The 14,769-nt window shown below is 33.2% G+C and overlaps 1 protein-coding gene across 4 annotated transcripts in view; it reads left to right on the top strand.

Moving 5' to 3' along the window:
• The window catches only part of LOC114324545 (inter-alpha-trypsin inhibitor heavy chain H4), an 83,937-nt gene that overhangs the window by 53,055 nt on the left and 16,113 nt on the right, over window positions 1–14,769 (top strand). The window contains exons 11-13 of one of the 4 annotated variants that reach the window (XM_028272398.2): window positions 572–625; window positions 5,552–5,632; window positions 14,166–14,204. In XM_028272398.2, coding sequence (XP_028128199.2) covers window positions 572–625; window positions 5,552–5,632; window positions 14,166–14,204 — 174 coding nt within the window. Of the gene's footprint in view, window positions 1–571; window positions 628–5,551; window positions 5,633–14,165; window positions 14,205–14,769 lie in introns of those variants that run through there. The other 3 variants (XM_028272399.2, XR_007700047.1, XR_007700046.1) reach the window with 3 other exon arrangements.

Raw genomic sequence — 14,769 nt, 5'->3', positions numbered from 1 at the left:
TAGAATGGTAAAAAACAGTAAATTGTTATTTTGATTTAACAATGTTTACATTAATAATTTGACTTATATTTGACAGTTGACAGTTATATTGTACCTACTTGTTAGTTTTAGTTCTAATACATTTTGTTGGCTAGGTACATAAATAAATTAATAAAAATGAAAAATTTACTTGTTATTTGAGGAAGATGGAAAAACCATATGTATAACATGGGAGTAAAGCGCCTTTTCCTCCCTTGCCCTCCGCTACGCGTCGGGCTTTAAACTTCATTCTCGGGAGGAAATGTAGCACTTTCCTCCCTTGTTCTACAAATATCTATTTCCTTACAAAGCAGCTCGCTAATCCCCCACATTTTGTTTATAAACACCGTTAAGAACAGGTAAACGGTTTTTTCCATAATATTTATTAAGAAATGTAAATTTTTATTATATGTACATTCCTTAAGTCTATGAATATCCAAAAATTTTATATTTAAATCGTATCTGCACTATTTTTATACTATTACTATAACAAATTATAATTCCAGTTGTAATTATTCTATCTGTAATGACATTAAAAACTATTTAATTCTAGATCCTCAGCCAAGATCGGGTGGAGGTGGAGCATATCAACCTCTTTCGCTATCAGGTAAGTTTATCCTTTAAGCCATTAATGACCAAACATTGAAATAATTGATAATTAAGCAAATATAGTTCATACATTTTATAAATAGAGGTCCAAGAATATTATCTAACATAAAAATAATTATTATAATAATAGTCCTGTCGCCAGTGGGGGTACAACGGCCTCCTTAATTCAGATGGACTTATCCAAGATTCTTTTATGTATTTTGACCCGTAGAACACGAATTTTTTGGCTAACAGTCGATCCGGATGTCGATAAGGTTGTTATAAACAAAGAACTTGAGGAATCACATAACAGCGATTTTTCGCAAAACAAAACATTTTTTTTTTGTATTTTTTGGTTCATTCTAAGCAAAAAATGTTTTTACAAGTTTTTTCGTAGGATGCATAGTTTTCGACATAAACGCGGTTGAACTTTTAAAAAATCGAAAAATTGCAATTTTTGAACCCGAATAACTTTTGATTGAATAACAAAATAGCTATTCTGCTTACCGCATTTGAAAGTTTAAGTCAGTTTCTATCGGTTTTGATTTCTTTCATTGCTAAAAATTAATTTTTTTATTGTTAAACAAAGCTATAAACACATAGTGATTGAATGACGTTTTCAATGCATTTCTCATTTGAAATCGAACGAGTAGGCGCGCATACAGACGACTTCTACGTATATTACGTACATTAAAACTCATGCATTGGGCACGGGAAACACTATGTGTTTATGGCTTTGTTTAACAAATAAAAACTTAATTTTTAGCAATTCAAATAATCAAAACCGATAGAATTTGACTTGAAATTTCAAATGCAGCAAGCAGAATTGCTGTTTTTTTGAATTTTTTGAAAGTTTAACCGCGTTTATCTCGAAAACTATGCATCCTACAAAAAAACTTGTAAGGCCATTTTGTGCTGAGAATTAATCAAAAAATACAAAAATGTTTTGTTTTGCGAAAAATCGCTGTTATGTAATTCCTCAAGTTCTTTGTTTATAATAATCTTATCGACATCCGGATCAACTGTTATCCAAAAAATTCGTGTTCTACGGGTCAAAATACATAAAAAACACTTGGGTAAGTCCATCTGAATTAAGGAGGCCGTTGTACCCCCCCTGGCGACAGGACTATAATAGCAACACCCCTAAAATTAATGTTTCGTTAACGAAACTTAGCGGTCCATGAGCACTTTTTTGTAAAATTAAAAATTCTTGCTATCTAACTTATTTAGTGTATTTTAAATAAAATAAATATGATTATGTTATAGTTGGTAATACAGAAATTATTTATAAAAACTGACACCTAATTATGTTATGTTAGGTACATGTAGTAATAGGTATAGAAAACTGATATTTTGATACGTATTGAAATTATTTTTCATGAAATACACCAAAACAGCCGGCATGCAAGTGTAGGTACTTTACATTTGACATACAGATAATCCGAGTTGGTTTTACATACTCTGCATCTACGCCATCGGCCATCATGTTCATGTTCACGTTTCATATTATGACCAATCTGGTCATATCTTAGATCAGACAGTAAATTTTCTTTAGAAGGACCGCCCCATGCAGAATTTGATGGTGTTGAATATGTGATTTCTTCTATTTCAGAATTTTGTACTGGCAATCTGTTTTCATTCTGCAGTGGTGATAAGACCAGTTAGGAACGAAATTGTATTTGGGACATTCCGCTGTCATTAGCGATATTGTAAATTCTCTATGAATTCTCTATATGCAAGATATTGTAAATTCTCTATGAATTTACAATAGTACATGCAGTCAATTAGATTGATAGATAGGGGCCACAAGCCACAAGAGCTGCTTACCCCTTACGGGACTGTGGCATGATTACTTGCTACAGTAACCACGGAATTCTCATTCCACCTTACTATTGTTGTCTCTATCTCATTGTCGAACCCGTGATCAAACTCACACCTAATTTTCTTCCCAATTACCTTACTGCTTTCTAGTGGACATTCTGATATACGATTTTTTCTTTAAGAATATGAAACAGAGCATAAGTGGAGAAGAAATTATTAAAGTACCTAGGGTAAATTCATTTTTGTCCCTTAGATTTGGCTCCACAATGCAATTAGGGAAGCCGACCCCGCATAGGGATAAGGCAAAGAGAATGATGATGAGATTTGGCTCCACAATATGGTATGAATTGAAAAAGATGTCCCTCAGAACCAGAACGACACAAACACCATATTTTAAAACTAAACAGTACCTATATCTTTTTCAGTGGCGGCCGGTCAGGGTCGGCAGGGTCGGCAGTGCCGACCCACACATTTATATAGACAGATTTTTTTAATAATTGTATCTGTGAAGTAAAAAAAATCTGTCAGATAATACAGACTAAATTTTATTCATGGTTTTTAAAAGGATTTGATCAATCCGAGCGTTAAGTGATCCCTGCGCATAACAGACTTCTCAAAAAATGAATGATCCGAGCCATTCATCTGACTTTTCGGCTAGCCGTACTCAACGCATCCGTAGCTGACGATTTACACGTAAAACTCAACGAAATAAACAAGTCGATGAGCAAGCGAACATACATTCTCTCCGTAGGCAGGTACGGCATATTTAAATCTGCCGGTCGGTAGTGCATCGCCAGATCGCATCGGCAGAAATTGTCAAAAATAATCACGCCGTTTTACGTCGTTTAATTGATATTGTAATTTTTTTAAGTTGTCAGGAATTATCATTTAGTGGACATGATGGATCCAAGCATTTGTTAAAAATCAAAGTAATTATAGAGAACATAATAAAATTGTTTTAGAAATATTTACTTTCTGATTCGAAGTGTATTCGTAATACAGAATGAACTAATACATATAATCAAATAGTTACATTTTGAATAACGTTATTGAAGCTGAGATTTAGAAAACTATTTGCTTTTCGCTGGAAGTAGATGAAATTTCTGATTATCATGTCATTCACAATTATTAATTATTCTTATTCGATACGCGTTACGTCGTTACGTGGTAATATTTATGAGAGGTTTTTAGGTTTTAGAAACGTGAGTAAAAGCAATAAGGCAGAATATATTTTTGATGTTTTAAAGAATTTTTAAAAAATTTTTGATATCAAAAATAAATTGGTAGGGTAAACTGGGGCAATCTTATGACGGCGTTGCTGTGATGTGTGGTGAATTGCATGGTCTCCAGGCAAAAGTTAAAACTACACATTGCATCACAAGCTTTATTGACTAACTATTATGCGCATATAATGAATTTAGTTTTGCATGATACGTGTAAAAAAATAAAGAATATCGTCTTTTCTTGCCAGTTTAGCTCACCTAAACGGATTACTGCTTTAGAACAAATTTGTTTCGAAAAAAAGCGAACAGTCTGTCAAACGCGATGAAATTTTAAATCTCGGTTAGTTTTATCTAAGCAGATTATCTCTGGTAGTTTTAGTATCTGTAACAGATTTTCGTGAACAGCTTTTGGAAGTTTTTGATTTTATTATCGAAGGCGACGATTTTGAAATTGACGATACCTCGATCCGTGAAGCAATCGATTTGAGAACTTTTAAATTTAAATTCTTTTAAATATTTTTAAGACTGAGTTTGCCCAAGATATTCATTATTGTTCAAAATCAGTCAACTGACATTATTTATTCAGAAAATAGAATACGAAAGCTGGTGCAAAATCTCAGAGATTTTCGTAATGATAGTAGTTTCCAATATATACGCAGTGACATTTTGGACTCGCTTGATATTTCCGAACCATTCCAAAAAACACAACAACATGATACATATCTCGAAAAACGAATAGGTATATCTTGAAATTTTGGATACCTACTAATATATGCAAATAGATACTCGTTTTTCGAATTTTGAAGATTTGCAAATTTTTGACCTCTTTGACGATGCAAAATTTAAAAGTTACCTTCGCCAAATAATTTCCAAGATATTTATTATAACAAGTTAGGTACTTAAAAATTATGCCGATCCAAATATTTTCAGACAGTGGGATAAGTTACAAAATATGTATGTATAATTCTATGTAGTAAGTACTGCAATTCATTATAACAAACTGTTCATCAATTATCTTATCACCACTACCACCAATTTCTGCCTCAAATAAACGGGATTTATGTTGTCTCGAAAGAATCAACACGTATGGTCGAAACACCATGAAACAAGAGAGAATGTAAAGTACATCTAATAAAAAAAAAACAAAAAACAACAAAATCTCAAATACCATCAAACAACCATCAAAAACTTTTAGTTTGATGGTATAGCTATATAAGGAGACAAGAAAACCTTGCCGACCCTGTCTCCAAGGCCACGAGCCGCCACTGATCTTTTTATGCTCCGGAATGTATTGCGACTCATAGCATTTCTCACCAGTTCCACACCGTTATCTAAATTCTTAGACCAAAACATAATGCAAGCTGGACGTGTATGATACCCACTAAGGGCACTAAGTATTAAAATTTTCCCATTACTACTAAATAAATTCTTACTGCTGAATAAAAGTTCCGACCAATATCTAACTTGCTTTTTTATGTTCAAATAATAAAAAAAACCTCTGATGTGACACAATGACTGCTCTGTTGAATTTTTTCGGTTCTTTTTATTTTTCTTGAACTGTGTTAGATCACCACCAGTTCTCTTCTCCGAACTTTTTTCCTGACGCTTTTTTAAGTATTTCAATAGCAGTATCTCTAATGACACTAGCCATCTTTCTAATAAAATTTGGAGGAAGCATCTTCCACATATTCCAGTCAGTTTGCAATGTCGATTTTACTAGGCATTCCAAATCATTTAATCATTTAGCTAAGATGACTTTTTTAAAATTCTTTTTAGTTTGTTTATATATTTAACCCGCCGCATCTTAGCAACTTAGTTCTTTAAAGTTAAAGTTAAAGTTTCTTAAATTTTTTTAAATATCGAAGAATCTTGTAAATTAAAAGTATTATACATTATTTTAGGTCAACGAAGTTACAGCACATTTTCTCAATCATCAGCTTTTGCTGATCTTGATGATGACTTAGATTCCAGATTCTTAGTTCGTAAGTACATTTTCTAAAATATTAGATACTATGTTAGTTTAATTTATAATGATTATGAATCATCCTGATCATCCTGAATCATTCTGATATTAGGTCTCGATAATATACAAAAAGAACTACTCAAACTAATGGACAACGAATCAATAGCAATAATCAAAAATATATTCAACAACATATACAACTTTGGAGAAATACCAAGAGAATGGTTGAAGTCTAAGTTTATTGCACTTCCAAAAAAAAAATTGGAGCCAAAAAATGCGAAGAATGCCGTACGGGCGTACGATAAGCCTGATGAGTCATCCCCTAAAATTGTTCCGAAAGGTATTCCACACCAGAGTTTGCAAGCCATGTGAAAGTCACATTTCGCCCAACCAGTTCGGGTTCATAAATGCTGTTGTTACGAGAGAGGCTTTGTTTTCAATAAAAGTAGTCCAGGGCGCATCTGTTTTGAGATGGACGTTGAGAGGTGACTCATATTTTTTTGCAGAAATTTCTTGGAATTAACTCATATAATAATAATTGAGGTATCCTTCCACTCAGAAAGGTCCGAAACATTGTTTAAATAATCAAAATGTCAAAAAATTTTAGGAAAAATTCGATTTTTTTCTTCGTTTTTTGATTATAATGTTTAAAGTATTCACTTCCTGGAAAAGTTGTACTTACATAAAAGTTGCGCAATTAAATTTCCAACGATATAGGATTGGCTAGAAATTTTAAAAATTGTCGCCCTTGTTGCAAAATGGCAATAATTTCCAAAAAAACACAAAAAAAACAAGTATTCGCATTTCACGTTTTTCAACAATTTATGCTACACTTAGGACTTTCATATTTTACCCAGAAAAACTTTATGATATAATAAAAAGTACTATAAATTTCATCAAGATCGGTTGAATAGATGTTTCAAAATAAATTTTGCAATCCAGCTTTCGCAAAGAAAATTCATTTTTTCAAAATGTTGCAGGACTGAAAATAAAGCAGACAGCAAGTTGAAATTTCTTTTGCTTATAGAACAATACTGCACCTTTCACATGCAATTTGCAAAATGTAAATCGGTTAACTACCACGGCGTCAGGCATTTTTTTAAATAAACATTAATTGTTGGTGCTACGTGCAGGACAGTGGTGTTCGATTCACATAAGTTGATTTCCACCATAATTTCTTCCAATCTTTATCTAATATATTATTTTCTTACTCTATATTTTGTTGTATTTTAATATTTAAATTCCACAAAAATCAAACTAATTTGATTATTGTTTGTGAAATATTGTTTAAATAATTGCGTATGTTTAAAAATAATAAACTTTTATTCTCTAAGTTAAAATATATGAACAAAGAAAGTTTTTGCTAAAAAAGTGTTATTTCAAAAGACAGAGTATGTGTTTTTATTTTGCAATAAACAAATTTATTTATTTATATTGAAATGTACTAAAAATTAAAATTTATTAATAATTATCAAAGGTCATTGGAATGCCCAATCAGAGCAAACGTATCCACTGTCCTGCGCGTAGCAACAAAAATTATTGTTTATTTAAAAAATTCCTGACGTCGTGGTAGTTAACCGATTTTACTTTTGCAAATTGAAAATGAAAATACAGGATTCTTCTATCTGTAAAAAAATTCAACTTGCTCTCTGCTCTATTTTCAGTCCTGCAATATTTTTAAAAAATGAATTTCTTTTGCGAAAGCTGGATTGCAAAATTGATTTTGCAAAATGTATTATACCAATCTTAATGAAATTTACAGTATTATTTTATTTTATCATAAAGTTTTTTGAGTGAAATATGAAGGTTCTAAGTGTAGCATAAATGGTTGAAAATCGTAAAACGCAAATAATTGTTTTTTATGTTTTTTTCACAATTATTGCTATTTTTCAACAAGGCTGACAATTTCTATAATTTTTAACTAACCCTATATTGCAGGAAATATAATTACGCAACTTTTATGTTAGTGCAACTTTTCTCGGAAATGAATACTTTTAAAGTTATAATAAAAAAACCAAGAAAAAAATCGAATTTTTCCTTCATTTTTTGATATTTTGATTATTTAAACAATGTTCCAGACCTTCTTGAGTGAGAGGATAACTCAAATATTATTATATGAGTTATTTTCAAGCAATTTCTTCAGAAAAATGTGAGTCATCTCTCAACATCCAAATGTACTAATATTTTTACAGATGCGCCCTGCTCTAAAGTCTTATTCCAGAGATGCAGAGACGTCAATTGCGACGTATACGCATGTCTTGATTACGAGAAAGCGTTTGATCGAGCACGCCAAGATGATGCAAATACTAAAAGAAACTGGAATTAACAACCAAGATCTGAAAATAATTGGAAACCTTTACTGGAGTCAGACTGCAAATCTTAGAGTTGACTGTGAACACACCGAATATATGAAAATCATGCGTGGATTGAGAAAAGGCTGCATTTTGTCCCCCCTAATTTTCAATCTCTACTCTGAAAGAATATTTATCGAAGCTTTGCACGAAACTGAAAAAGGTATTCTACTAAACGGGTATTCTTTTTCTCATCTTTCAGTGCGTCACAGTTTTTCGATTTCTTTCTAATGCATTAAATTGTATGTGACAGAAAAAAAGGCACGTCGCTGATTACAGACATTTACAACATTTATTCTACTTATTCTAGTTGTCGATAGATGGCGCCAAAAAATATTATTTTTTTAATTAGATAATAATATTACAAATATAATCTGTATAATTTATAAGACTATACAAATCAAAGAAAATACCATTTTATAAATGCAAGAAACACATTTGATTTGTTTTTATTCCAAATTGAAAATAAAATGTAACAACTGTCAGATTTAACTAAAATGTCATGTTAGAATAAATGTCATAAATGTGTATTATCATGGACTTACCCTTTTTCCTATCATTTGTTACGCACTGAAAAATGCTTATGAAAAGGACAATACCGGCTAAATAACATCAGGTATGCAAATGACACCACAGTATTTGCGGACAACTTAGAAGACCTACAAGTCCTAATGAACAAAATACGTATTACATTCAACAATATGGACTCAATATAAACGTAAAGAAGACAAAACTTATAATCATTAACAAGAAAAAGATAACAGAAGGTCAACTCTACATCAAGCAAACCCCTGTATAAACAGTGAGGCACTACAACTACCTCGGCACCGGCTACTCGGCTACAACCGTATGGGAGCCTTTTTCAAGAGCCACAACCTTTCTATTGGTATAAAGGTAAGAGTGCTGAGATGCTACGTCTTCTCTGTCCTTTTTTATGGTGTTGAATTATGGACCTTGAACGAAGATATGCGCCGAAAATTGGAAGCATTCGAGATGTGTCTCTATATCGGAGAATACTTAAAATCCCGTGGACTGACCGAGGCACAAAATGAGGAGGTCCTTAGAAGAATGGGGAAGAACCGAGAGGTACTAACTACCATCAAATCTCGAAAGTTGGAATACTTTTGACACATTATGCGAAATGAATCCAGATATGCCACCTACAAGCCATCCTGCAAGAAAAAATATTTGGAAATAGAGGTCCAGGAAGAAGAAGAACATCCTGATTAAAGAACCTCAGCACCTGGTTCAACACAACATCTGTACAGCTTTTCCGCGTTGCTGCAGATAAAGTGACGATTGCCATGATGATCGCCACCGTGATGTTCGTCACAGATAGGCACATCAAGAAGAAGAAGAAGAATATTCTTGGGACATGTCCAAGTTAAATACAGGGTGTTTCATTAATAATTGTCCATATAGTAACTGGAGAAACGTTAGCACGAAGATTTAACCTAAAACACTTAAATAAAATGTGGTCCCTTACTGAGTTACAGGGTGTTTTATCTAAAAATTTAAAAGTTATATTTGTTTAGCATTTTAAAACTATTCGACGTATCCTTTTAATACTTGGCAGGAAGTATAGGTACTGTACAAACTACTAAATTATGTTAAACAAACGTTTCTGGCTATTACCAAAGGCAAACAACGGGGGAAATTGAATGGTTGACCCTTTCCAAATTCTACGCCACTGGCGAAATTGCTATTTTAGTTACATTTTTAGATTGTCCAATACTTTCTATGAAAATAATATACTCTTCATTCCTAACGATAAAGTCATTAGTTTTCGAGATCTTTAAAGTTAAAAATGAAACGACACGGTAATTTTGATCAGTGTATTGTGTCGCTTCATTTTTAAATTCAAATATCTCGAAAACTAATCATTTTATCGTTACGAACGAAGAGTATATTATCTACATAAAAAGTATTCCAAAATCAAAAAATTATACTAGAATAGCAATTTCGTCAGTGGCTATCCCCTGTCGTACGCCTCTGGTAGTAGCTAGAGACGTTTATTTATCTTAATTTAGTAGGGTGTACAGTACCTACACGTTCTGCCAAGTATGATAAGGATATTTATGCCAAATAGTTTTAAAGTACTGGGTACAAATAATTTTTAAATTTTAATCATATGAATCATATCATAAATTAATCAAAATAACTGCCGTTTCATATTTAACTTCAAATATCTCGAAAACTAATGACTTTATCGTTACCAATGAAGAGTATATTATTTAAATAGAAACTATTGGAGAATCTAAAAATGGTACTAAAACAGTAATTCCTCCAGTGGCGTAGAATTTGAGAAGGGTCAACCATCCACCATTCCCTGTCGTACGCCTCTGGTGGTAGCTAGAAACGTTTGTTTATCATAATTTAGTACGGTGTCTAGTAGACGCACTTTCTGTTAAGTATGAAAAGAATACGTAGAAGAGTTTTAAAATGCTGAGCAAAAATAATTTTTAAATTTTTAGATAAAACACCCTGTAACTCAGTAAGGAACCACATTTTATTTAAGTGTTTTAGGTTAAATCTATAAATTTAGGGGTAGCGGGTAGACTCTCTTTACGATCCCAGTAAAGACAGGTCTGCTTCAGGGATGCGCCCCTGTCCTTGCGTACGCGAGTTCGGCTTTTTCTCCCAATCCTCTTCCGGGAGAGAAGCGGATCCTAGTCCCTATATCCTACCCACCAACCCAAACCTACCCAAATCCTTCCCTCCTCAACCCGCACTGGACCAGCGTGAGGAGATAACGGTCCAAACCTTTAAGTCAATGGATAGCACAAAAAGAAAAGGCCCCCAGTCCCCAGCACTTCTCAAAGTCTTGATCAAGGCAGCGATCAAACAACAGACGGAAGAGGGGGTGCCAAGAATCCCTGGGCAGGGCGCGGCTGCCACAAGATGACAATTTGGCTATGTTCTTACAATATTCGAACATTGACAGACGAAAATAGATTCCCAGAAATAGAAAATGAACTAAAGGATATAAAATGGGATATCCTGGGTATATGCGAAACCAGAAGAAAAAGTGATGAGTATGTAATACTAAAAAATGACACACATTTTATGCATAAAGGTAGCGAACACACTGGAGTGGGATTCTTGGTAAAACAAAACCTCACACAGTGTATCGAAGAATTCAAGCCCATATCAGACAGAGTAGCATATCTTATATGGAAAAGACAGAAAACCAAAGTCACCGATGTGGTACAAAAATCACTAAAATTGAAATGGGAATACGCTGGACATGTAGCTAGGAGCGATCTTAACAAATGGCACAGAACAATTCTAACCTGGAGACTATACGAACACAAAAGACCCAGAGGCAGACCTCCTATGAGATGGACAGATGATCTGAAACGAACTGCCGGGAAAAATTGGCTACAAGTAGCGTACAACAAAAAACAATGGAAAGGAAGACTTGAAGAGGCTTATGTTCAGATGTGGACGTGAATGGCTAGACGAAGAATAAGAAGAGGTTAAATCTTCGTATTTTGTGCTAAGGTTTCTCCAGTTACTATATGGACAATTATTAATGAAACACCCTGTATAATGTTTATATGGGGTAATTGTGGTATAGTCGAAATACTGAATTTATTAGTGAGTTATACCAAGAGACATGTTAACAATAGACCACCCTAGGGATACACCACTCAATGCAGTGTAACGCCAATATCAAATACAGTGGTCTAGCTATCTTTGTCTAGTGCGAGTGTGAACGTATCTACCAAGAGGTGGGAGTAATAGAACGACACAGACACAGAGTTACAGCGGCAGCAGCCATCATATTCTAGAGAGAGAAAGCTAAACGCCGGTAGAGAGCAATAGATACTAGATAGACCACCGACCCGAACTGCTCCGAATTACGCTATTTTTCGGACCCTGCCTAATCTATTGGTTAATATATCTATGGTTATACTGCATATACATTGGGAGTTCTTACAACGTTACTGAGAGAGTTTTGCTTATTTTTAGCGACATTGGACAATATAATATGAATAACTTGTTTTCTCTTGAGATGCCGACAATATAATAGCAATTCTCAGGTAATGCTGTCTGTGTAATCTTAGGTGGAGATTGCTTAGCAACGTCATTAATCTAACCGAAAACTGATTATTTGGTACGTGACAATTGCAAGGAAACATGGATTTTGACCAAGATCTGAATCAGCTAGTAATGAGATGATAATTTAGAGAAATTTCGGGCGAAGTGAATTTATAATTAACAAAATTTTAATAAAATTTATAGTTTTGCGAAAAAATAGCTCATTAAATTTTGCCACTAATGACATTTATTAAATTTTGACACTATTAGCATTTCATAGGTTAACTAAGTTACATCAGCGATTTTTGTATTTTCTGCGTAATTCCTTTAATTTATAGATTTTTAATCGGCTTTTATATAAAAAACGATTGTTTTTAGAACTGTTAAGCGACGTATTAATAAAATATAATATTTATCGATTACCGTCAAAAGCCGATAAGTTAAACCAAAAAAGAAGATGTATTTGGTGATTTTTCTAGTGAAATTCTTGGGCACGAGTCTGTTTTTTTAGTTTACTCCTCCTGGTTTAAAAGCAAAGCATAGTTAAGGAAATTTTCTTTAACAGGATTGTGTTTTGTAAATAAAATTAGCTATTAGTGACCGATGGTATGTTAGTAATAAGCCCTTGAAGAAACGTCAACTTCACCACCCAAAATCATCATCAATTGCCCAAAAAATATAAAAAGTATCGAAAACCTCCACTTTTCGCCCTTCGTAACTCTATAACCGTTGATTTTGTAAGAATTATGTATAGAATCTTTTCTGTTTTAAATTTGATGTGGAACATTTTTGTATAGAACATACATAATTTACCCTAAAACATATTTTTAGAAATATTGACGAAAAACGTAAAAAAACTACTAATATACTGACTTCTCCCCCCCCCCAAAACTACGAATTTACCGATTTATCCCCCCTCTCCCCCTCCCCCAAACCCGAAGTTCAAAATGGTGTGACTTCTTTCTGAACATTATGTGGACCATATAGAATAATTTGGTGTTGGAGGATAACTTTCACTTTGGATGTCTGGGTTATGCCATCTTTTGGATCAATTATTGTATCATACTACAGATGAAAATGAGCAAATTGTGACGGAAAAAGCGAACACCATTGACGAAAATTAAGCGCTTCCGTATGAACTTCACTTTTTCACAAAAATTTTACTGTTGGAAAGATATTCATACGATATTGTCCATAGAAAGCTCAGACTGGGTTTCTCCGTACCAGAGATTTATATGGCCCAGGCCTGTAGAAGCCTCTTGGTGACGTTGACGTTCCTACAAGGGCTAATCAGTAACATACCACCGGCCACTGAAATAGCCAGAAAATATATTTAGAAAACACAATCCTGTTAAAAAAATTAGTTTCTTCAGTAATAATAATATAATTTGTCCAAGTAATATAAAAAATATGGAATACCTCCACTATACACCCTCAGTAACCGTTGGTGATTTTAGAACAATTATGTATACGATCTTTTTCATTTCAAATTTAATGTAGTGTTCACGCTAAACCGCTTAGGTTTTGAAATATTTACGACAAAAAACTTTTCCCCTCAAATCCTCCCCCCCCCCTCGAACCCGACGCTAAAAATGGTGTATATTTTTACTGAAGAATATGTAGACCATATACAACAATTTGGTGTTGGAAGGAAACTTTAATTTGGGATGACGGGGTTAAGCCTTTTTTTTGACCAATTATACTATATTGCCTCCGTAAATTTGGAACCGTTTGTTTTAGAAGGATGATGCGTAGAACCTTTTTTATTTAAAATGTAATGTAGAACATTTTTGTATAGAACATTGTTCACGCTAAACCGCAAAGTTTTAGAAATATTGACGAAAATCGTAAAAACTCTTAATTTACCAACTTCTCCCCCACTTTCCCCCCAAACCAGTCTGATTTTTTAGTGAGAGTTTAATGAAAGGGTAACAAGTCAATTGGAGGTTCGATAGAAAATGGGGGTTTAAGAGGAGGAAGATCTTTTCGTATGACTATTAAAGATAAACGGGAGAATATTCATTTTGCAGAAAGTAAATGAAACAAAAAATATTACTGAATTAGTTTTAATACTGTTATTATGTTTTGAGTATCAAGATTTATTTATATCAGTATGTTAAATTGTAAAATCACTAAAGTACTTTATTATCATTACAGAACCTCATGCCACATGGAGAGCTACATGGAGACCTACACGTAAGTAGCCATATTTCTTCAAAATTTATAGGAGGATTTATTTTTTTTGTTTGATTTTTACTATAAAGGGCGGAAGGCACTTATGAAATAAAATTATTTCTGTCCTTGTTTCAAAAAATTATAAAAAACGCTGAGACCCGTCGATTTTTAAATAAAAATGTGCACTTTTTAAACAAACATTTAAATGTACAGGGTGATCCTTGCAAATCTAGCAGGGTCCATATGCTTTATTTTTAAAGGAACACCCTATATATTCTTATATTTTAAAAGCTGCTTAACAACCTGATTTCAACGAACTATATCATGTAGGGTGTATTATGAATAATACAGGGCGAAATTTTTAAATTAAAAAGTATGGAAACCACTTATGGAATAAAATTGTTTGTGACCTTATTTTAAAAAATTATAAAAAATACTGGGACATTTCAACTTTTAAATTCAAATGGGCGCTTTCAAACATAAATTTAAATATACAGGGTGATTCACGCAAGTACAGCATAGTCCATGATCTTTAGTTTTAATGGATCACCCTGTATATTTTTATGTTTTTAGAATCTGCTAAGTA

The sequence above is a fragment of the Diabrotica virgifera genome, chromosome 8 (genome assembly GCF_917563875.1).
Source record: "Diabrotica virgifera virgifera chromosome 8, PGI_DIABVI_V3a".
Classification (NCBI taxonomy): Eukaryota; Metazoa; Arthropoda; class Insecta; order Coleoptera; family Chrysomelidae; genus Diabrotica; species Diabrotica virgifera.
This window is presented reverse-complemented; position numbering and strand designations above follow the sequence as displayed.